Genomic DNA, 22292 nt, shown 5'->3' with positions numbered 1-22292 from the left:
ACCATGATGACTATGGAGAAGTGGCTTAAAAACATTTTTTGTTTTCCAAGAATGGCAAGGTGGCCGAGTGGTTAAGGCGTCAGCCTCGAATTGGGTGAGATTGGGGGAGGATATCCGTCCCGGTCTTATATAGACTCAATAGCTGATTCCCTAGGGAGCGCCGGTTCGAATCCGGTCCTTGTCGATTAGAATGGAGTAAAAACTTCTCTTCTTCCTTTTTGCCCTTTTAAGGCATTTACACCTCAATATTATTACTCAGATGTGCTATAACCAGACAAACTAAGCTTAGCCGTTTGCAATTGTGGTCAGGTGGCTGGCTGAGTGGTGATGGCGTTTGATCTGGGTTGGGTATTGTAAAGACAGGAGAGTCTCCGATGTTATTTATCATCGTGGATAAATTCTTTCAAGAACCAGATTGAATCCTGCCTTGTCTTTTTCTTTGGTTAGTTTCCGACATTTTTTTTTCTCTAAAATTGGACTTTATAACAGGCAAGGTGGCCGCTGAATAATACCCTAGGGATCGTCATTGAATCTGGCGCTTCTCGTTGTATTTCTTACCTTTTGGCAATTTCCCTTCTCAATCCCTTTCAGCCGAAACTGACTATCACTACCAGGCAAGGTGGCCGAGTGGTTAAGGCGTCAGTTTTGAATTTGAGTAAACTCAACAGCTGATTCCCTAGGGATCGTCGGTTCGAATCCGGCCCTTGTCGTTTTTTTATATCGTTAGTTATCCAATTTCAACCTGGAAATTAAACCGTATAACAGGCAAGGTGGCTGAGTGGTTAGGGCGTTTGATTCGGGTTGGGTGATGTAAATAAAACGGGATCTGCCGAAAAGTGGAAGCCGGTTTTGGGGAGGACTCCTTCGCACCTTGGAAATGCTTTTCGAATGGAAATCATTTGCTGCCCTCATTTCTCGTGAGAGTCGCGCTCTCGAGCGGTTTGTCGTTTGTCAAATTCCTCACCTCTTTTACTCTTACTCCATTTGAATCGTCGCTTCTGGCGTGTCAGTCATGAATCGTGCCCTTGAGTAATTTTGCCCCTGTTTGAGGGCCCTAAGTAGATACCCCACGGCCCTAGATAAGGATACCCAGAAGCAAGTGTTTAGTACAACCACACAATTAACTGAATTTTTTTTGCCCCTCGTATATATCATTAAGGCTTGCCATTACCTGACAAGCTAAGCTCAATAGTTCGCAGTTGCCGCATGGTGGCCGAGTAATGCCTGCTCTTGGTTTCTGCCAGTATACTGACCTCCATGTTGTGAATCGTGTCTCTGGACTAAAGAACCGAAAGATTAGCCTCTTATTCAAATTTGCGGCACTCGTCACAGGAACACCAGGAATCTGGTCAGGATTCCAGCTTGCCGCAATTGCATGTACTGAGATAGTCTGACTAGTCAGTGACGGCAGAATTGCAAGCGCAGAAGCATGGCCAGCGGCTACCATCGACACCCTCAGCCCCAGCCTTCGATATTGGCTTGGGACGAAAGGTTTTCAGAAGGACATGATATCCTTCGCCAAAGGCAAGCCGAGCGGAAGCAATTTTCATGGTCATGTGTTTACTCCAATACCGGCCGAGTGATAGAAAGGCAACTTTCCAGAAGAGAGCCGTGACTGCGAGTTTGACTGAAAGAAGGGATGTATACACACCAAAGAGCAGCTTGACCACGTAAAGAGTTTACTTGTCGAGCTTAACCCGGAATGATACCCAAATCGTACGTATTCGAGGACGGCGCAATCTACAAGCAAAGACAAAATCGAAGCTGACAACTCGAATGCCCATCTCGATGCGACCAGGGCGACCAAGGCGACTGAAGACGCACAATTGAAAGAGGTAAATCCTCTCGACGAAACCCTTTCTGATGGGCCACAGGAAGACGTTTCCATCAAAGCTGCCAAAGGAGCTACGGTCAAGCAGGCGTTGCAAGCCGAGATGCTCGACGAAGACACTGATGTCATTCCCGACGAAATTGTAACTGATGACTCCAATGGCTGCCTCGAGATGACTGAGGAGCAACTAAAAGAAGCAGTGAATGGTATCGACCAAGTCCTGTCCGATGACCCACAGGCAAATGCCGCCGTCAAGTCTGCCAAAGAAGCCAAGGTCAAGCGAGTGCTGCAAGTAGAGACGGATCTGCTGAAGACCCAGATGCCCTCCTCGGAATGGACAAGGAGACTTTGGAAAAGGCCCTGGACATTTCCATACGGTGTTCCCTTTCAAGGTCTCTCTCAAAAGCGTTCTCCTGAAAATGCCGTACTTGGTCCCAGTATACAGAACAAGGATGCAACTACTCAACGGCGACCGCATTTATGAAGGCCGCAAGACATCAGAGGACACAATTACTGCTTTATTGCCCATGGGTGTTGTCGCAGCTATTAAAGTTCAGCCTGGTCAGCTGGATGCAAAACACGATCTGCTAGTTCGGGCTGAGCTCATGCTGCCGCGGTGAAAGATACCCCTATCGCTGGGCCACACAGACTCGAGATAGTGATCCACGTGCCCATCTCGGGATTACTGTGACTACAGAAGAAGGCAATAAGCCCCTTGATGTTGTCGAAGTCATTCTCGATCACTCCGATATGAACCTTGAACGACGATTACAATGCATTGCAAGGCTTCCACCGTGTGTAGATATGCCAACAGCCCTTATTACGTTGGTTACATCTATTGGAACGGTAAGAGTGTTGAGTTCAAACAGACACAGGGTATTGACCACCTGGTGTAGTCCAAAAATCGATGAAAACACCTGTCTTCCCATGACTACTTGCATCTGACATTGCCTCTGTACGCTATACATAAAAGTGTGACCCCTTTATCCTCCCCTAGGTTTGGCTGATGCATAGAATAAGTCGCTCTCACCATAGTTGTCTACATGCTCAGTAGCTTTACCGTTCGAAGCTCAACCATCGAATCAAGGCAGAGGCACCATGCCATCAAACTGAGCAGTCCCTTCCACAGGACTCATCCAGCTTACACGTCCGCTGGTGAATATTTCCGACTCAGGCTTTCGCTCATTCAGAACATCAATGTCATCGAGTATCCCAGCTCGGAGAATGGTCGTCTCTTCAGGATCACCATCAGAGTTCATTCTCAGCCCATAGAGCGATGTACCTAGGCGATCTCATCAGGTGATGTCTTTTCCAACAGGGTTGTAAAGGACTGTATTGTACACACCGCAATCTCCGCAGAAATAGTTCTTGATATGTTTTCCGCTGTCTGCTATTTTGGGCACTGCTTTTGGGCTCCCGGTTATTTTCAGGTCGGTCCGTTTGACGACGAAATTGTATGAGTACAGAGAGCCGGTGAGTTTCCGGCAGTCGAGACAGTGGCAGAGTCCCTGGAAAAGCAAAGCAGGGTAAGATTAGGTCAATGTCAATGGACAATCGGATTAAGTTGTTGAAGATAAACCAACCGATGTCATGGGTTGACCGGTATACTCAACGCGGATCTTTCCGCAGAAACAACCGCCAGTAGCGGTAGTAGGAGTAGCCATTCAAACAGCAAGTATCTGATCTTATGGACTTATGATGCTACAGAAGTGCTTCGTGAGGAAAGTTTGACACTATCTACTCAGCCTGAGCGGACGTTTATCTCCCCGAAGCATAAGCACTACCTATGACTCTGACACGAGCGATCCAATAGTATGTTTGTAATCGTCGGCATCGTTGGCCCCAACATGTGATTGTTGAGAATAAGCATTCTAGTCAACAATTTTTGTGCAGGAATAAATATTGCTTATAACTTGTCAGAAGTTCCTGCGGATATTTTTGATTGTTGTTTTGTTGCGTTCGGAATAGGGTAGTCTCGGTGTCCTGTTGGGCTTAGGGTTATGGCAGTCCTCGACATAGTGTATCAGACTTTTGTGTATTTTCCATAATACATTATATTAATTATGCAATTACCCTGGAGTAAAAAAAAAGCCTATTCTTAGACAATGAGTCATTACGACCTGCCTGATTATGGAGTAGCGTTGTTCTTGTTACGAGCTGACAAACAAGCAAGTGTCTCCAAAGCTCGCGATCAGAGACTCTTACTATTCTACTACGCTAGGAATGATTATCTAGCCATCCTTTTGGCCATCTCGTTTTATGATTGACACTACAAAGATACATTAACCATGGTATATTCGCCACAGCCAACAGACCGATCGTCAGGTCTCCTTTTATCATTTCCCCAGGAAATCCTCCAGTCAATTTTGCACAACATTCTCATAAACGAAGTCTACACAAATAGGTACATCCACAGGCGCCTATCCTGTCCGGTCCTGCCTTTTTCCCAGATTGTCCGCAAAACAAAAATCATCCGCGGCGTCTGCAGCTCGTGGGCCAAGGCTGCCCGTTCCCTTGTCTTTCGAGGAAAATCAACAAGAGATGGATTAGTCACAAAACTTCCCCGTCTGTTGTCCGAGGAAGGCCTTCGCACATTCCCAATACTCAGGGATTGCATGGTGGAACTCTGCCATCCGTACTCACTTCCCCAGCTCGATCTTCTCCAGCAGGATCTGGCAAAATCGTCAGTGGATTCACGCAAATATGTCTGTGCCGTTACCTGGACATGCGACGACACCATGGATGTGATGAGAGGTGCTGTTGGAGGCATGGGATATGCGACGATCGGGCAGAAGATGGTGGACACCTTTGTAGATGAATGCATCGCCGCAGGGCTGAAGATTGCGGACTGCGCTGGTCACCGCCCGAATGGCGGGAGTCGAGCTGACAGCGAGCAGTTGGAGGAGGCCGCCATCAAGACGATCAAAAACTTCTTCTTCAAGGAGGTCCTTGCCCTTTGGTACTACAATGCCCATATTGTTCGACAGATTATCAGTGCATTCCCCCTCCTGGAGTACCTTGTCCTACCGGACTTTCTGCACCTGCCGTTCCTGACAAGGATGGAATATTTCTTTCCTCCGTGTAGTGATCCTGGCGATGAGTTGTCTCCTTTCGGTCCGGTCAACTTCTCCCCTCCGCAGATGTTGCACACTCTTGGGATCACATATAGGGAGAATGGTCGTCGATACTCGGACATTATGGCGCCTGTCAAGGCGGTGGATATTTTCTCAGAACACTATAACCCGATCTTGGCCCTGTTCAGTCGCGGGTCTGATTGTCTGCCCGCTAGCCTGCTGTCGCTGCTGATATTCAACCGTTGGTGTAATGGAAATCGGTCCGAGATTGGAACTGATGTTGTCGAAAGGTTGAGGAATCATGTTGATAAGGCAGTTGCTGATATACCAGATAGAAAGAAGTCCAAGCTATTTGATGCACAACACCTGAGGAATGTGATGGATGAAATATAAGAAGACTTGGTTGCCATGATTACCTTAAGTATCATACCAATGTCTTCAAGCTGAAATATTGCCAAATTAGCCCCACTGATAGGATTGAATAACTACCATCGACTTGAATTTCCCCTCTCTGCTTCTTAGAAAATGAACTGAACTGAAGAGATCACTCCCATAAATTATATTGTTCCGAACCCCAGTCCCATTTAGCGTTGACTACTCCTCTTCCTAGTGAACCTAGGACGCTGAAACCGCTGCCGTACTGGCCTTGATTCGTGTCTCTGCTTCTTCTATTAAGTAATTCTGCATTTGTACAATTATAGTTGATTGATCAACTTGAACCCAATGTATGGGTTGCGAATGAGATTTGGGTAGTCAGTACTACTGTGGGCTTACAACAACCATCTGGGGTCCTCGCCTACTCGACAGGCCTTGGACAAGGGTAAAGAGTTCCTACTTTCATATGCTTTAGGGAGAGGCTTACCCAACTACTATTCCTGGGAAGGAAAATACTCTATTCTTAGCCAAGGGCTGCAAGAACTCATTTCCATGCAATCTATATCATATTAGATGCAGAAAATACGACAGAGAACTCATATATCATACTTATTTTGCACTAGCAGAGTAGAGAGAGATATAACACCCTACAGGAGCCCCTGAATAACTTCCCCATCTTTAGCATATCATGTATATATTATTCTCAAGCGCCATGAAATCATACTAACCTATCCCAAAGAATGTGATTAGAAGGTAGCATAGATGCTCTCATTTGCCCTAACAAAGAATTAATATCAGTGGTTTGCAGCAGCCTGACAAGGATGGAGGTTATGAGGAGCAGAAAAAAGGCGCAAAGCACAGCAATTGATGCAGTTATTTGATTCTGAAGCATATTATGCAACGACCTGATCAACAGGTGCTGGCGAAGAACGTGTTTCGGGGGCGTACTTGCAGCCCCGATGAGAGCGTTCTTCGCGAATTATGTCTCTCCCACGGAGCATCTGGGACGGTTCCTGACGGATTTGGCGAGTGGCGATGGGAGGCAGCTGGGTGGGAAGGGAGTGACTGGAGATGGTTATATTATTTCGAACTCTGCGCTTCGGAGGATGGTTGGGATATAATCTATTATATTGAGAACACAGGGTGTGCGCATGAGAGTCGAGCATACCGACCTAAATTATTATGGCCAGTCTCACTGTAGGCTAGGTCCAGGAGGTAGATCAACGTGAGAGGCGTGATGATGTAGACCGCGAAGTGTAAAATACAATTATTAGCGGTAAGCCATTGCTGGTTCTCCTTAGCCCGCAGGACTCTCATTAAATACACTTTGCTTTAAGCCAATTAGGGATGTGGTATTCAGTTCAACAAGAAGTGTGTCAAGACGCAGCCCATTTCCGCCAGGGCATGGTGGTAAGAATAGTCAAGACTAGGGCGAAAGGAAGACAATTGACTATTGTAGATTAGAGGTCAGGAAACAAATCCTCCATCTTCTTCAAACTCAAGATGGTACTCCTCATGAGTGTTTCCAACCTTCGTTTTCCAGGCTGATGAGCAATAGTGAACTCATTCATCTCACACTGTTGAAGCTACCAACTGCAACCAGCGTGCCCCTACTGGACCCACCTTCATAACTAACAGTCAGCCGCTCTCATTCTCGGCCATGTCAGCAATTCGCAGCAGTTCCAAGTATGTACCTATATCCGTGGGTCAGCTAGGGTGTATCTACGATGCGCAACTTGAAAGTCAGATTCCTGTTACCTGCTGCTTTCCATCGCAGACCCAACGAACGTAGTGTATCCTCACAGATACGTCTTCCCGTAAGATATTGCGAGTTATTTGTCTCTACAAATAACCACGACAGACTCGTCGCACAGTTGTAAATGGAATGGAGCATCAAGGGCGAGACTCTTTCCATTGTCGGATGCGTAAGTCGTGGTCTAAACTCCTGTACAAATGACAACACTCGCAGGCAGGTCTCTCTTATCATATCCAAACTGCGCTGCATGCATTGACGCACGCGGGGGGCTGCACTAGCATTGACCTGAAAAGACGAGCTGTCTTCGTAGAAAAGATCACATGAATGGTGATTATAGAGCTTGAACAGCGCACTGCGAACCATCAGTATGGACTCATGACCAAAGTCGCCACATAAGTGTCACCTGAAGCAAATAGTGGCTGCAATACAAGTCTCCATTGACTCTGCTGATTGTTCGGCTGCTAAAAGCTCCGTCAAAGACAAAATCGTCTGATCGAGTGTTTCAAAATTATCAAGCACGAAGTGAAGCTCCAGCTTTGTTTCGGAGCAGTGCCTAATGACGCGGCCGAGGAGATTCGCTGCCTGTGCTAAGCGGGCAAAGGGACTGACTGTGCCTTGTTCTGAAGATAAAGAAACGCGTTCCGGGGGTACCATTTCCTATTTGATTCGATTCCTTCACATCAACCTACAATACGGGAAAATATCACGGGGAGAAAACATACCCCATTGTCCCAGGCACTGTCGTCGGCGGGGAGAAGGGTGTCTTTGTTGGGGTCTTCAGTGCATAATGGCCGATAATCAGCGCCGACCGTCACATACCTAGCGAGTAAGTCCATTGCCTTGCCACCAACACTATGGAATAGCTGGCTTCTCACCGGTCCAGAATTACAATCATCCACCATACACGCAGCCTCTCCTCCCAATCTGCCCAGCTCCGGGGCTTACCGGCTAGCTGGGGGGCTAACCTGTTGTGCAAGCCCATAGCAATGCCGCCCCTCGCGCAGTGACCGATCGTCATGAAGGCTGAGGGGAATATCGCATGGCCTAGTTCATAGATGGAGAGCAGCAGACCGGCTTGAACAATCCGTAGGGTGAGAGGTCCCTTCATATGCAGATCATTCAGGAATTGCTTAGCGATAATGTAGAGCTCTGACTGCCCTTCCTGTTGCGGCGGCGGCACCTCCTGGACAAGTTTCATACAGAGATATAGCAGAGCGATATCCGCTCTGATTGTGCCCAGGGATCGGTCTGTGAGCCGGTCCAATCGGATTTTACTAATTATCGGCATCCATACATGAACGGATTGAAAATAGCGAGCCTTGATAAGGTCGATATCGGACCGGCTCCCCAGCACTTTCACGATCTCCTCTGGAGCCGGCTCATGGATACTCTGCGCCGGCGGATTCCAGGCGGACAATATGTCCGAATCCAGGTATGAAGCTTGCACATGCAGCAGCGACTGCGGCAGATGGGCCAGAGACGAGTTCTGGCAACTCAACCGACCCGCTATAGGAACTGTGCATGGTGTCTCCGTCGACCGATGCAGGATATGCTCCTCCAATTCACGAACTCGGCGTTGCAAGTTGCTGATCTCGTCTATATGACTGGGTGGCGGGGAACCCAAGTAGTTACAGAATCTACCTGTCCTAGTCACGAGAGAACTTGTCAGTGATGAAGGGTAGCATGTATTGTCGCGCGGGAGGCGTTCGGGACAAAGACCAACTTCAGACACAAGCTGCAACTGGGTAAGTTCTTATCACAGCGTCGCTTATTCTTCTTGCACGAAGCACAGGCATGGGGAGCGCCACCGTAGCCCACAGAATTTTCATCTTCCATAGTGGCTGGCTTTCGAGCGTCAGGATAAATCGCGCACCGTAGTCTACCTTGCAAAGTTGCTTGTGCTTGAGGAGCGGACAGCCAAATGGAGGTGGGGGTCTATCGGCCGCTACGACGACGAACTTAAGTATTTAGTTGTGCGGCCGCAGTGTGGGGACCGGTAGCATCCTAGCAGATCGTTTCATTGGCTTAAGACGGACCATGCGGCCAAATTTATTAGTCCTCGTGCTGCCACTGCCTTGTGCGGCCGCAATTACCCGCTGCTCCCCACAATAATCTGCCCGCCACGGTCGATGTTTACGGCGAACTATAAAGTCAGTAGCCTATATAAAAGATCCTAGGTCGCTTGTCTCAACATCCTATTTTCTTTCTTTTCACGCACATCTTTTCTCTGTGATTGACAAAAAGCCAAACCCTTACCATCGATTCATCAACTTGATCTCATCATTTTACAACACAATGGCTCGTCCAGTCGAATTCTTCAGCAGGGGAATCAAGATCGCTGGAGATTTGTATCTCCCAGCTCCCTCAGCACCAGATCGCAAAGGTGCTGCCATTGTCATAGGGCACCCCTCAGGAGGAGTGAAAGAGCAGACCTCCGCTCTCCATGCGCAACGCCTTGCGGAAAACGGGTTTATCGCTCTCGCTTTCGATGCGGCTTATCAAGGAGCTAGCGAGGGGGAACCGCGGGGACTCGAGGATCCATTCCAAAGGTCTGAAGATGTTCGCAGCGCAGTTACCTTCCTGTCCACCCTCGAAGAGGTGGACAAATCACGTATTGGTGCCTTGGGGATCTGTGCCTCTGGCGGCTATGTGCCTTTTGCCGCCCAGACCGATTTACGCATCAAGGCGGTCGCCACCGTGAGTGCGGTTGATGCTGGTGCTATAGCTCGTGAGGGGCTCAAGAATACCCCATTTGAGCTTGACAGGGCGACTTTAGCGAAGGGCCTAGAGGCTGCTGGAGCAAACAGAATTGCTGAGGCCAAGGGTGAAGAGGTTCAATGCAATCCGATTGTGCCTGATCTCCCCGAGGGGCCGGCTGCGGATGAACCCCTCAATGAGGCCACCGAATACTATCGCACTAAACGAGGCTTCCATCCGCGGTCCACAAACAGGTGCCCTGTCAGAAGCACGGATCTGCTTGCCAATTTCTCGGCGTATCACTTCAACAACTTGATATCGCCACGGCCACTGTTGATGATTGCTGGAGGAGAAGCGCACACTTTATACTTCAGCAAGGAAGGAATTGATCGCGCCGAGGAGCCAAAAGAGTTGTTCGTTGTTCCTGGCCGGAGCCATATGGCTCTGTACGATCATTTGGATGAGCATATGCCAAAGCTTGTGGACTTTATGACAAATGCTCTTTGCAACTAAAGGCAGTCATATTGGCCCCCTTGGCATGTCTTACGCTGGCACAAATGCCAATTGTACTAGGACTTCAATCCTCTACTGGAACACACGTACCAACTACTAACTAGTACTGTTGTTATAATATCATATAGGGCAAGCTTGTTAGTTGCACCAAATACCAAGGCACTTGAGATAAGCCTTGTTTATCCTCTCATATATCTCGAAAGTCTGTTAGATTGATGTACAGATGAATTCAGTTAGGTACACTATCAACTATAACTATTGCAGCCGAACTTAACCTATCAGATAATATACCTGCTACGTAAAAAACTCCACAATCTTAGCCCCAGGCTTCTCAACCTCACTATACCACTTCGTCGCCGCCGTCGACCCCGTACCCATCAGTAATGACCGCAGACTAATCATCTCATTGAACGCAAACGCATCAAAATTCGCCATCAGGTGCTAGCTCCGCGGCAGACACACATTCGGCGCGCGCGGATGGGTTCGCCCTCTTGGTCCGATAGTAAACCGCCAAATCCCGGAAGGAGTCTGGGTAATCGGCAGGCATATCCTTGATGCGCTCGGGCAGCATATGCACGAGCGGCACCTTCTCCCCAGTGAACATCGCTATTCCGGGCCTTGGCTGCAGTCTCACACTGTGTTTTGAGGATCTCCATGTTGGAGGTATCCTTGTCGAAGCCGCGGCGCGCCGTTGTGCCGACGCAAGACGGCTGCAGAGGTGGCGACGGCCTTGATGCGGAGGTCGGTATGTGCTGCGAAGGGTGCGTAGCCTCCTGAGGCGCAGATGCCGAGCACGCCGATAAGATCGGGATTTGCGTCGTTGCGGCTGATGAGGTATGTTACGGCGGATTTGACGTCTTCGACGCGCTGGGCGGGGTCTTCGAGGTACCGGGGTTCGCCTTCGGATTCGCCTTGGTAGGCGGCGTCGAAGGCGAGGCAGGTGAAGCCTGCTTCGGTGAGGATACGGGCGTAGTTGGCGGGAGACTGTTCTTTGATGGAGGTCCAGGGGTGGGCGATGACGATGACTGCTCTGTTGCGGTTGGGGGAGTTGGGAGCTGGGGGTAGAAGTGCGCCGCCAGTTTGTAGTTGCGGGATAGGAAGGAGATGTTTTCTGGGGTGCTTCTTGTGACGGTTGTTTCTGGTTGTTTGCTTCAGATGACTTTCAGTCTACATCCTACATCAGGTGGTCGATATCCTATTGGATGTTGTTCTCGCACTGGGGCAACTGGCAAGCCCGAAAATTGGGAAGGCTTCCGATAGTCTTCGGAAATGATTAGGAAACTGGCTGGCGGACATCAAGCGATCCACGTTCTTCCACAAAGATAGCCTATATCAGAGTGATGACAGAGTAGATAAATAACTATAATCTGACGTTGTTCACTTGGTGTGCTGTGTGATTCAGCAGACTCTGAAATCACTGCCGAAATCCGTCGGGTAAGCAGAGTCTTCCATCATTGATCTAGCTGGAGCCAAAACAAACGGTTGTAGAGCAATTCTAGACGTCTAGACGAGAGTGTAAGGTTACCAATCACTGAACCCAGATACATGGTTTCTCTATCTTAGCTTGTTGAGTAAAATAGGTGTTAATTGGTAATCCTCCACACGGAAGCAAGCACCAACAGTGGGTCCTCACGCGGCATCTCCATTTCTCCCACAAAGCAAATATCACATCATTGCTCAACTCAACCACAACAATAACAGAATTATGGCACGTTTCGGCGGCCAATCGGGCCCGTCTTTACGACCTCTCCCAGGGTCTCGTCCCACTCTTCTGAAGCGTTTAATGATGGCGCCCGTACCGGGTATACCATATGAGCAGACATTCCGCGCAGAAATCGACACCATCAGCGTGCACCAGCTCGATGATAAATTCGTGGCTCTTCTCGCCTCGGACCATACCGACGCCATGGCAGTGGGTATGCTAGATGAATACGCTGACGATACCTTTGAAGGACCTCGAGTCACAACTTCCGACTTGAACCGCGTGTTTAAAACAACAGCTGTATATGAGCAAATAGCTGAGGACCATCCACGGCTTGTCCGATTCGACCACCGGGATCCATTCTTCGGGATCCCGATTCTGAATATGCCATCGACAACGCTGGAGGACTTTTTGACCAGGCATAAATCAACCATGTACGATGCTGATCGCATAGTCCCAAAGTATCGCCCTTTGATCTACCAGTGGGCGCTGCATCTCCTCTCTGGACTATCCTTTGTGCATTCCAAAGATATTGTGTTCGGTGACCTCAGAATCGAAGTATGCTGGCTGGAAAAAGACCTTTCTTTAATGCTGCTGGGCTTCCTCGACGCTGTTTATAAAACAGCCGGGTTCTCAAAACGATATATCAACCAACACGGACGATATGAGTATGAACAGTTCCACCCGTGTCATAAACCCCGATGGGATAGTCTATTAGCTACTACGCAGACCGATCTATTTGTCTGGGGATGTCTCATCTATCAACTCATGACAGGGTTCTGGCCCGGACATGAGCGGCAAAGGTCAGACGCGGAAATCAGGTCTATGTTCCTGAATCGCCAGTGGCCGTTACTTGAACCAGAGAATCTTGGTGGTGTTGTACGGAAGTGTTGGGACTATGGATATCGGGATGCTGAGCATTTAAAGACAGATCTGATTCGCTTTCTGACAGATGAGGGCTGGGAGGTTGAGGGGGATGGACTGCGTGGGTTTCGAGCTACTGATCTTTTTCAGGATGAATCAGACATTTCATAAAGGCGATGCTGCTTTGATTGTACGTTATTTAGTCACATAGTATAGACTATTCCATTATAGTGAACGAATCCAGGAATCTAGGAGATCCTATAATACACTCAGATGGATGGATAGATGGTTTCATTTATCTACCCTCGCAAACATCCATCAGCTACGTCATGTAGGTTGACCGGGCAACCGTCATACCTGTACATATGGCAATGATCCATCCCTCCTTCGCAGGCAGCTCGGGTCTGCTCACTCCCTATCAGATTTCTAATGTTTCGAAGAGGCTTCAGCACCGTCTCTTATCTAGAGAAACGCCAATCTGGACGGCCTCATATGACCCCGCCAATATGGAGACGTTTGGGACAAGGACAAGGCACTCCATAACCATAGCCATATAATCCCATCTTATCACTGACTATACTAGATGAGGTGCCAATTGAAGAAGCTGATCTCTACAAATATCAACGATACCGATGGCTGTACGTTGTTTTCATGACGCTACCTAATGACGCTACCTACCTGCTAATGAGCATAGGAGCCGGGAAGCTGAGAAGCTCGCAGCGCGATATCGTAAATTCAACCTGCCTGCCCTTTTGGACGCTGCCGTCAACGTGACCGGCCTTAAGGATGCGCAATGTGAGTACTTTTCGTATTGAAATTCGTCCACAGCTTATCGTTTCAGGTACCAAGATTCTCAAATGCGTGGAAGGGCAATACAACAAGGCGCTTGTCCTGACTATGAGTACTGGCCAAGAGATAGTTGCCAGAATGCCAAACCCAAATGCGGGACCATCTTTTTACACAACTGCCTCCGAGGTAGCTACACGTCAATTTGTAGGTGTCTTACCACATGATCTCCTACACTGCTGACCTGCGAAGCTCCAAGACCGCTTAGGGATTCCGATTCCCCGGATTTATGCGTGGTCAGCAGAAGTGTCAAATGCAGTAGGGGCTGAGTATATCCTTGAAGAAAAGGCAACAGGGCAGCCCTTGGGACACCTCTGGGATGAATTGCCCTCATCATCACGGTTGGACATTGTCAAACAGATCGTTGATATAGAGAAAAAGCTCACTTTAATTACGTTCCCCAAGCACGGATGCATATACTATCAGTCAGATCTTGAATCGCGACAGCCTATGTCTTCTTTTACTTTGCTGGACCAATATCCTGGTTTGCCACAACTTGCTATTGGCGCTCTTACTCACCCAAAGTATTGGCAGGGTAAAAGGGCATTGATGGAACTAGATAGGGGTCCATGTGAGTTGTCCATACTTGTCACTTACTTTGGCTCTGACGGTACCAGGGAACAGCATTGCGGATTATGCTATAGCGATTGGGAAGAATGAGATACAATGGGCAGAGGAGCACGCGCAACCGAGAATGAATTTCCAACGGTCAATAAAAGAGCCCGAAACCCCTGGTAATTACATATCGGTGCTTCAGCAATATACTACGCTTGCTCCTTTTCTAGTCCCACCATCAGGGGACAGCAAGCGAACCATTACACTCTCACACCCTGACTTTCATCTCGACAATATCTTTATTGATCCACGAACGAACCAGATCACATCCATCATCGACTGGCAGCATGCTTCTGCGTCACCCATTTTCTTACAGAGACGGTTTCCGCAGATGCTTGTACTGCCACGGAACCCTCAAGCTGAGCGTCAGGTAACTGAGAAGCAACTTCTCAATTTGTACTTTGAGATGCTGAAGAGTACAAATCTCCTCCGCTGGAAAGTACTTAGTGAACTGTTGCACACTATCAGGACGGACCCCATTTCCCTAGTTCCTTGCTGCTGGGATTGGGAGGGCATCTTCTCCCTACGCAACGCAATGATCGCAGCTATTGCTCGTTGGGATGATATAAGCGATGGTCACACCAAATGTCCGATTGAATTTACAGAGAAGGAACTGGAACAGCACCTAAATGAGATGGAGCTAATCGAAGGGGTGTCTATGATTATTCACCGGCTACATGACAGCGGGCTTATCTCTCTAGGTGGAATGGTTGCTCCGGAGCGATATGAAGATGCCAGGAAATGGAATGAGTATTTCAAGCGGGAGTTTATTGATCTCGCTGAAGATGAGAAACAAAGAGAGCTGCATGAGAAAGTCTGGCCGTACTAGTGAGAAAGTACCCAGAAGGTTGATACCAATGGATTCAACCACACGTCCTAAGGTTCCTTGATACTCTTAGTTTATTCTGCTGCGGTAACCTATATGTAGAACCCATTATTATTTATTTTTAGGAGACACATATTTGTCAGTCACCTTCCTACTTGGGATATTTCCTATACCATAGTATGTTAGCTTATCCAGGGTTAATGATGCAGCTCCGTGGCATACTTAGGCAATCTATTATAACAGGTTAGTCCAAAGTCACACAAGATATCGGAGGTACTAATTTGACCCTGCAATAGCACATCAATGTATTTCCCAGAGCCCTCGACAGCCATTCTTGGCGCGCCTTCGGCCCGCATTTTCTCATTAACTGATCGAATTTCGATAAGGCTGAATCGCGGCCCCACTTGTATCAGTATCAGAATCAGAAACCTGAAGGTCGCTGGGAGATATGACACTGCGTCATTATGCATGGGACCATTGCCCTGCTTTGTGCCGCTTACTTGCCTATACTATGAACATACTTGATTAGATCCCATCTTTTGTTGTCATAGGCAGCCCTGATCATGGTTCGGCCCCAATCTATAAGTACCGGGCCCCACCGACGCCACCTCCGGGGGCTAGACCGCTGCTCCACATGCAGGGTGGAATAGCCCTAACTCCAACTTGCCTGATGATAAATGGGACAACCACCTAACTCACTCGAGATTTGAGTCATGTTATTTACCAAGTTAAATGCCAAGATAAAGACACTCGGGTGTTTAGAATCCACCAGAAACCCACACCAAAAGGGAAACATCTCCAACTTCTTCACCTTTCCAAAATGACCACTATTCTCGACATCCCAGACACCAACCCCCCAAACCCCTTCACCACCCCAATCCGAGCCCTTTTACTCTCTACCAACCCACCCTCAACGCCAAACGAGACAGCCACGCACCTAATCAACACAGTCACCACCTCTCCAAACCCCGCCCACTCCCTCTGGCAACTCTGGGACGCCTTCTTCACCGCCGTCGCCACCTCAACAACAACACACGCCCCGCACCTCGCCCTCCTCCACGTCCTCCGCGCACAACCACCAACTCAACCTACCCATGTCCGCGCAGGCTCCAACGCACAGCGCAACCTCCGCAGCTATCTCGGGCCAGACGGCAAACTCAACTGGGCGGCCCTTCCCCGTTTTAGCGCACAGTGGCGCGACGTGCACGATATCCTCCAGGCCTGGCGCGACTGGGACGGGGTGCGTGGTTCCACTTCCTCCACCACCACCACCACTACTACTACTGCGGTAAGGAGCAGCAGCAGCGGCGGCGCAGAGTACTTTCTCCGCTTCTGCGCCTTCTCGGCTGCGCTGCTGAAAATGACGAATGGGCAAGGCGAGGGGGTGCATCCGATCTGCGTCTTTTATGCGTGTCGTAATGTCCTAGAGCGGCAGCGTGAAGGACTGGACCCGGAGGGGCAGCAGCAGCCAATACCGCATAGAATCCCGTTGGAGGAAGTCTGGGCGCTGGATGTCCGGGTTGCGGCGACGTGGGTGCGGGATGGGGCTGTGGCGCTGTGGGAGGCAGATGGTGAAGAGCTTCGGCGGCATTGGGGGGCAGCATTGGATGAGAAGACGGAGTTGTGGCCGGGTGAGGATGGGCTGACGCGGGAGCGGTGGGAGTTGTGGGAGAGCAGGCTGCGGGAGTTGAGTGCTGAGGGGGGAGGAATCATGGACGGGGAGACGAGGACTGTGGTTGTGGAGGCTGCTGAGGTGGTTAGTGGTCTTCTGACGAGGACTGACTGATTTTATCTTGGCTAGAGCTTGAGTCTGGTTGACAAGGAGCATGTTGGGACTACTTCCTTTTTCCGTATTATTGCGCAAGTGATTTATTTATGGGTCTTCAAGACTACTCTAGCTTACTCTTTAAATTCTTTATAGGTGAAGAATCTTTAAGAAAGGATTTTATTATCAATTACAGAAAATCACGTCAGTGGCGTTCAGCATGCTGTTTCCCCACTGAATCTCAAATCTTGAGCGACTCCTAGCAACGACCCAGAAGGTTTCAGCAACTAGGTAAAAAGTGCAGCAAAAGTCATCAAACCCACCCTAGCAGACCCTCGCTGGTCAAAGACTTGCCCGCAAACGCGACGAACCCCCCAACAACCGCCATGGCACCGCTGAACATACAGACCGGAAAGAACCCTCCCGATGCATCGAGGATCGCCCCGTTAATGGGCGGCCGGATCAATGCCACCAGGCCGGCCACAGCCATGCCCATACCCATGTAAGTGCCGACCTCCTGCGGGTTCTTGGGGCAGGTGGCAAAGGCGGCAGGCGCGGCTTGACGGCTAAACTCGCAAACGCCACGAACGGCAGGATGATAAAACCCACGACGCGGACTGTCCATGCAAAGCCGAGCGACGAGTCGTTGAGCATCTTGGACAGGATGATCGGTAGGATGATCCCGCCGATTGACGAACCGGACACGGCAGGACCCAAGGCTGCTGCACGTTTCCTGTCAAAATACTGCGACACGGCGGCGAACGCTGGGATCTGCAGGAAACCCATGACGATGCCCATCAGGACGCCCTGCACCAACATACTCTCCCAGTATGTTTTGCACAAAACTCAGCATCATGAGTGCAAACAGGTAAGCCACAGACGAGGGGGTAGATGACCTGTTGCATCATGTCAGTCACAATCTCCTTACGAACAGTAACTGGGGACAGCATACCAGGGAGCCGTAGCGGTCGAACAGCGGACCGCCAAGCATACCTGCGAAGAGCTGGAGAAAGGACTGCAGAGATCCAATCCAAGATATCTTGGACGCCGAATCCCCCTTCAGTTGATGACTCAGGTAGTACTGTTCGAATGTGCCAAACGAGTTTGCGACGCCGAGAGTGCACAAGAAGATCGATGCAGCGCCGCCGGCGACGAACCAAGCGCGGATCCCGCCATCGGGTGCTGGATTATTCGCAGACATGTTTTCGGGTGTATTTCCAGGCTCGTGGTCTTTGTCACTCTTGATATGATGATGGAGTTGTGGTTCCTCCTCATACAAGAGTGACTGGTCAGTTGTTCCGGACGCCATGGCGCAGTAGGTCGAATATGATGAATTCAACGAATGGGGATTTGTGCTTGTGTTCGGGAGATTAGCAGTGCAAGAGATCCGGATCTGCTGTCATTGTGCAGACGGCATTGCCTTCAAATAGCCTTCAATCCTCCCTTGCTCTTAGGGCTAACGGAGATAAAGCTGAAGTATGTATGGATCCTGAAAGAGAAGTGCACTGATGCTTTGCATCTCGTGCAGACTTATGGGAATTGCATATCAAGTCTGGACATAACGGAAGGAGGTGGATATAGCTTCTGACGTTCTTGGTTTGACTTGGAGGACCATGACTGCTTGACTGCCAGAATTTTGATGAAATGTTCAGAAGATAAATACAGCAGGTTGCATACAACAGGTCAAATTCTGATATATACAGCGTCGCAATCCCCATGCTGCAGGTTCTCCCTCTCGGCAAGTTGCCGTATTGCTTCATGTAGGTCCAAACATGGGGAGTAGAGATGATGGTAGTCAGGAATGATATGAATTGCTTGGCAGGCAAAGCCCAGAGCTTCTTGCAGATCGTCCTTTGAGCCCTCAAGTTCCGATCGGAGCTGCAGGTGGGATGCCAGTTGACGCAACACAAAAGCACGATCAGCGCCCGTAGGCGGCGTGCTCTTGAGGGCCTCTCGATCCACTTCAATGGCCTGATCGATATGTTCTTTCTTCTTCGTGTCTCTGGCACGTACTCCGAGCCAAACGCCCAGCGTATGCAATGCGTTACTTCGACGAGGATTGCGGAACGAGATTCCATCCACGGCTTTTTGAGCAGCCTCAATAGCCAGGTCACGATCCGCGTCCCTTCTGCTATGTAGGTACCGGTAACCATAGTAGATTGCATAATCGTGCAAGAAAAGCGACTTGTCTTGCTTGTCCAGAGAGTATAATGTAGGGTTAAGAGCGCTCTCCATATCAGAAATCGCCTGGTTAATGTCGTCATCATCCTTCTCATTGAAAAACCGCGCGCCAAGAGCGTTAGAACGAGCTTTCAAAGCTCGAGACCGATCGACATGGTCAGGCGAAGTCACTTCGATCGCTCGCACAGCAGATTCGAGAGCCAACTGAGCATAATCGCCGCTCCTCGCCATATATTGTTGCACGTAAGCCCTGCTTATGTCCACAAGTCTCCTCCCTAGCCTCTGGTCATTGCTATCAGTCCGGCCGATGACCTCTTTCGCCAGATCAGTGGCATAACATAACTCGGAGAATAAGCTGGTTCTGTGATACCGTGTAACTAGGCCCTGCGTCAAGCAGCTCAGAGCAAGATCACGATCACCGCTACCCATTGATGGCATGGTTCTGAATACTTCCACCTCCTTCTTGGAGGGGAGGCTAGAGCAGCAGAAGACAAACTCAGCAAGATCAAACGACATGGAGACATATTGCTTCTGGATATCGTCAAGCATCTCCGGCCATTCCTTCTTTTCATGTTTTCGGATAAAGTCCAGATGGACGAACCACTGTGTGAAGGCATATTCATAGAATTCGTGCGTGTCCATCACGGTCTCTTCCGATGGTCTGAGACTGTCCTCTATCCTTGTGACGCCGGCACTTTCCCCATTGACGATAATCGTGGACGCAGCACGCGGTTGAGTTAGGTCACAGAACCACTGCTGGCATTCGAGTTGCGTGTAGAGAGGGGCGTTGAAGAACTGTTCCAGACTGTTCACTGTAGTAAGGGGTGCCTGGACGAATGGAGCGGATATATATTTGATGCAACTCTTCATAAGAGCCTGGTGGCAGCTCTCTTCTGAAAAATCGGCAGCCAGCCACTCGGGTCTTTTATCCTCCTGTGGCTTGGGTAGAAGGTAATCCCTGACAGTCTGGTGGATGAAATGAATGCGGTTATCGTAGGTGACCAGGAAGAAGTGACAGGTTTCGAGAATCCATGCTTTGAAGTTCTCGACTGGTAACAATTCCATGTCTTCGGTACTGTGGATAACATCGATCGTACTGATACTGAGGGCAATGTTCATCTCCCTCACCGTGAGCGGTCTCTGCGCTGCAAGGACAATTTGAAGCATAGTCCTCACATCAGCTCGGTCTTCCTTTCGAATGTTGTCCAGCAGAGCTCTATAAGTATCAAAAACAGTTGTTGGCAGGGACTTGAATATCTCAACCCACTTGCTGGGAAGCCGTTGCATCCGTTGTTTATCGAGATAGTCAAAGAGCAGTCCAACGAACAGGTAAGTGCGATTATCCCGTATGTGTCGCTCAAGTTGATCACACAGTTCTGCTTTGATATTTTCTCGGTCAATCTTTTTGTCCCGACCAAATGTCTCCAATCGGCTGTTTGCTACTTTCGTGATGTCGTCGCAAAGTGATTCGTTGCATTTCAGGTCATCATTCAGGTTCAGGATAAATTCTTTCTGTTGTTGGAAGATGTCGAGAACAGGCTGAATTGGACGCGTTGTGAGAAGAAACTTGACCGATGGACTTGAGAACTGTCGCAGTCGTACGAGCAACTTGGTTCTCTGCTCTGGGTCGGCTTCGTCCAGCGCATCCAGAAGAACAATTATACTGTCACGAGCAGCCCTTTGTGTTGCCCGTTCAAAAACGTCGCAGAGTGTGTCGAGATTCCATCGTATGTCATCTTTGTCCAAACGCTTGACCATTTCTTGGACGCCAGCGACAAGATCCCCTTGGGCCAGAAACAGTTCATAAAGGATTTTGCAAAGCGCCACATTCGCATTGTTTTGCTGGCCACTTTTATCCTTGAAGAAAAATGAACAGACTGTTATCGAATCGGATCTGGACGGGTCTTTCAGCAATGATTTGGTGAAGACAGACTTGCCAGTTCCCGGGTTTCCCACAAGGAGAAGCAGGCGATCTTCTCCGGATTCCCATCGTTTGAACCGAGGGTGATTGCGGACCCCATTGTTGGTTCCTTCAAGGGGGGTCACAATGTGATTGTAATAGGCTCCATAAGCCTGGTAATCGTGCTGGTTGGGGTTCGGTTTGAATTCCTGGATCAGTCTGTTCTGTTCGCTTAACCGGTCTTTGCTTTCGACAAAATCCTGCAAAGACTTGGACTGTTTATTGGCTTCGACCAGATTGACGAGGACCTGCGTCATGTGATCGTGATGCACCAATTCTTCGACCTGTTGTTCGGCAGACTGGATGTCCTGGAGCCTGTCCTTCCAATCGGCCAAACCCATGGCGTTTGCCGCAAAGTTACGGGATCGGTGACGATAGGACCGGAATGTGAGCATTTGGTACTCGATGATTAGCCGGTAGAGGTTGACAATCTCCTTTCGGATGGGAATCTTGAACTTCTGGTATTCCTCCCCCGTCTTCCAGGCTTCCGAGCGGAGAAGATCGATCAAGTATATATACCAGGGTAGCCGCGAGATGATGTAGGTGAATCCGTCCTCGTTCTCCTTGAGTCCCTCGGCATGATTGAAGACCTGGAAGTCGTTAATTCAGGATTATCCCAGCATCTCGGGAGGGCAAAACCACTCACGGGCGTTAGGACCAGACAAACTCCTGCCCAGGCTATTGAAGCCGGTGGATAAACAGCAAGCGCCGAGCTAATAATTGTCTTGGTCGACTCAAGAACGGTTGAAATTTGCGAGATTGTCTTGAATCGATCGGGCCGGTCGCCATCTTTGTTCATTAGTCTCGTCATGAGATTTTGTCGGCTTTCGGGGTCGAGGTTTGCGAGTTCGCCAATCAGCGAGGTGTTCGAGTTCGTGTTCGTTGCTCCAGTTCGATGGCCGTCATGGTCCGCAGTCAGCGACTGGAGCTCGGATAGTATTGCTGCCTCATATTCGTCCACAATGCTCTTCAGTGATTCATCGTTCTTCACTAAATTATACGCCTCTTCCCATATCTTCTGGGCTTCTGGTAATGGTTCTGCATGGGTTTTCGCTTCGGGGACGGAGGCGCTGGGATTACCGTTGGGTCCTTTGAATTTCACCTCTTCTGTCCCGCGGCCTGTGTCTGCAGAAGCAGAAGAACCACCTACAGTAGGTTGGTCTGATGAGCTAGACTCTCCTTTATTTCCCTTGAGTCGCGAAAGCCATCTACCGAACCCCATCTTGATAGGCAGGACTTCACCACCATCGATGGCTGGAACATGGAATTGTCCCTCAAGGGAAAGCG

At 49.3% G+C, this 22292-nt stretch overlaps 11 protein-coding genes and 2 non-coding genes across 13 annotated transcripts; 8 read left to right on the top strand and 5 right to left on the bottom strand.

Moving 5' to 3' along the window:
* The first annotated feature begins 53 nt into the window (after nucleotides 1-53).
* On the top strand, nucleotides 54-184 carry P174DRAFT_t168. The gene has a single exon. It is a non-coding gene; the product is annotated as a tRNA-Ser (tRNA).
* Nucleotides 185-613: 429 nt separating this feature from the next.
* On the top strand, nucleotides 614-710 carry P174DRAFT_t169. Its single transcript has one exon. It is a non-coding gene; the product is annotated as a tRNA-Ser (tRNA).
* A 474-nt stretch (nucleotides 711-1184) lies between these two features.
* Nucleotides 1185-2315, top strand: P174DRAFT_498091 (uncharacterized protein; the record flags this gene model as incomplete). Its single annotated transcript, XM_024830903.1, has 2 exons — nucleotides 1185-1551; nucleotides 1730-2315. Exons 1-2 carry the CDS (start codon nucleotides 1430-1432, stop codon nucleotides 2313-2315), a joined length of 708 nt encoding a protein of 235 aa, XP_024678237.1. The 5' UTR covers nucleotides 1185-1429.
* A 373-nt stretch (nucleotides 2316-2688) lies between these two features.
* P174DRAFT_515704 (GFA family protein) lies at nucleotides 2689-3550 on the bottom strand. The gene is made up of 3 exons (XM_024832213.1): nucleotides 3415-3550; nucleotides 3177-3339; nucleotides 2689-3113 (listed from the first exon to the last, which is right to left on the bottom strand). The coding sequence occupies exons 1-3, from the start codon at nucleotides 3493-3495 to the stop codon at nucleotides 2914-2916; spliced, it is 444 nt and encodes a 147-aa protein (XP_024678236.1). The 5' UTR covers nucleotides 3496-3550; the 3' UTR covers nucleotides 2689-2913.
* Nucleotides 3551-4023: 473 nt separating this feature from the next.
* On the top strand, nucleotides 4024-5298 carry P174DRAFT_507319 (uncharacterized protein; the record flags this gene model as incomplete). Its single annotated transcript, XM_024831370.1, has 1 exon — nucleotides 4024-5298. The coding sequence occupies exon 1, from the start codon at nucleotides 4120-4122 to the stop codon at nucleotides 5296-5298; it is 1179 nt and encodes a 392-aa protein (XP_024678235.1). The 5' UTR covers nucleotides 4024-4119.
* Nucleotides 5299-6553: 1255 nt separating this feature from the next.
* Nucleotides 6554-8938, bottom strand: P174DRAFT_515702 (transcription factor domain protein). Its single transcript, XM_024832212.1, has 6 exons — nucleotides 8760-8938; nucleotides 7912-8682; nucleotides 7759-7855; nucleotides 7440-7693; nucleotides 7039-7388; nucleotides 6554-6974 (listed from the first exon to the last, which is right to left on the bottom strand). The coding sequence occupies exons 1-6, from the start codon at nucleotides 8870-8872 to the stop codon at nucleotides 6919-6921; spliced, it is 1641 nt and encodes a 546-aa protein (XP_024678234.1). The 5' UTR covers nucleotides 8873-8938; the 3' UTR covers nucleotides 6554-6918.
* A 351-nt stretch (nucleotides 8939-9289) lies between these two features.
* Nucleotides 9290-10394, top strand: P174DRAFT_396337 (alpha/beta hydrolase). Its single transcript, XM_024823734.1, has one exon. The coding sequence runs from the start codon at nucleotides 9332-9334 to the stop codon at nucleotides 10244-10246; it is 915 nt and encodes a 304-aa protein (XP_024678233.1). The 5' UTR covers nucleotides 9290-9331; the 3' UTR covers nucleotides 10247-10394.
* A 146-nt stretch (nucleotides 10395-10540) lies between these two features.
* Nucleotides 10541-11793, bottom strand: P174DRAFT_515700 (alpha/beta hydrolase; the record flags this gene model as incomplete). The annotated part of the gene is given in 5 exon segments (XM_024832211.1): nucleotides 10541-10687; nucleotides 10707-10852; nucleotides 10881-10914; nucleotides 10955-11301; nucleotides 11727-11793. The coding sequence occupies 5 exon segments, from the start codon at nucleotides 11791-11793 to the stop codon at nucleotides 10541-10543; spliced, it is 741 nt and encodes a 246-aa protein (XP_024678232.1).
* A 158-nt stretch (nucleotides 11794-11951) lies between these two features.
* Nucleotides 11952-12983, top strand: P174DRAFT_507315 (uncharacterized protein; the record flags this gene model as incomplete). The annotated part of the gene is made up of 1 exon (XM_024831369.1): nucleotides 11952-12983. The coding sequence occupies one exon, from the start codon at nucleotides 11952-11954 to the stop codon at nucleotides 12981-12983; it is 1032 nt and encodes a 343-aa protein (XP_024678231.1).
* A 257-nt stretch (nucleotides 12984-13240) lies between these two features.
* Nucleotides 13241-15206, top strand: P174DRAFT_303263 (uncharacterized protein; the record flags this gene model as incomplete). The annotated part of the gene is made up of 6 exons (XM_024821626.1): nucleotides 13241-13344; nucleotides 13396-13450; nucleotides 13507-13607; nucleotides 13654-13805; nucleotides 13851-14229; nucleotides 14276-15206. Coding segments are annotated over 6 exons (1618 nt in total), but the record flags the coding sequence as incomplete, so codon positions are not given.
* A 544-nt stretch (nucleotides 15207-15750) lies between these two features.
* P174DRAFT_396331 (DUF3632 domain-containing protein) lies at nucleotides 15751-16885 on the top strand (the record flags this gene model as incomplete). The annotated part of the gene is made up of 1 exon (XM_024823733.1): nucleotides 15751-16885. The coding sequence occupies exon 1, from the start codon at nucleotides 15920-15922 to the stop codon at nucleotides 16883-16885; it is 966 nt and encodes a 321-aa protein (XP_024678229.1). The 5' UTR covers nucleotides 15751-15919.
* Nucleotides 16886-17177: 292 nt separating this feature from the next.
* P174DRAFT_424814 (uncharacterized protein) lies at nucleotides 17178-18173 on the bottom strand (the record flags this gene model as incomplete). The annotated part of the gene is made up of 4 exons (XM_024825233.1): nucleotides 17178-17430; nucleotides 17454-17671; nucleotides 17746-17760; nucleotides 17817-18173. The coding sequence occupies 4 exons, from the start codon at nucleotides 18171-18173 to the stop codon at nucleotides 17178-17180; spliced, it is 843 nt and encodes a 280-aa protein (XP_024678228.1).
* Nucleotides 18174-18547: 374 nt separating this feature from the next.
* Nucleotides 18548-22227, bottom strand: P174DRAFT_378350 (uncharacterized protein; the record flags this gene model as incomplete). The annotated part of the gene is made up of 2 exons (XM_024822826.1): nucleotides 18548-21595; nucleotides 21652-22227. The coding sequence occupies 2 exons, from the start codon at nucleotides 22225-22227 to the stop codon at nucleotides 18548-18550; spliced, it is 3624 nt and encodes a 1207-aa protein (XP_024678227.1).
* Nucleotides 22228-22292: the final 65 nt, after the last annotated feature.

This window comes from Aspergillus novofumigatus, assembly GCF_002847465.1.
Source record: "Aspergillus novofumigatus IBT 16806 chromosome Unknown P174scaffold_9, whole genome shotgun sequence".
Lineage (NCBI taxonomy): Eukaryota > Fungi > Ascomycota > Eurotiomycetes > Eurotiales > Aspergillaceae > Aspergillus > Aspergillus novofumigatus.
This window is presented reverse-complemented; position numbering and strand designations above follow the sequence as displayed.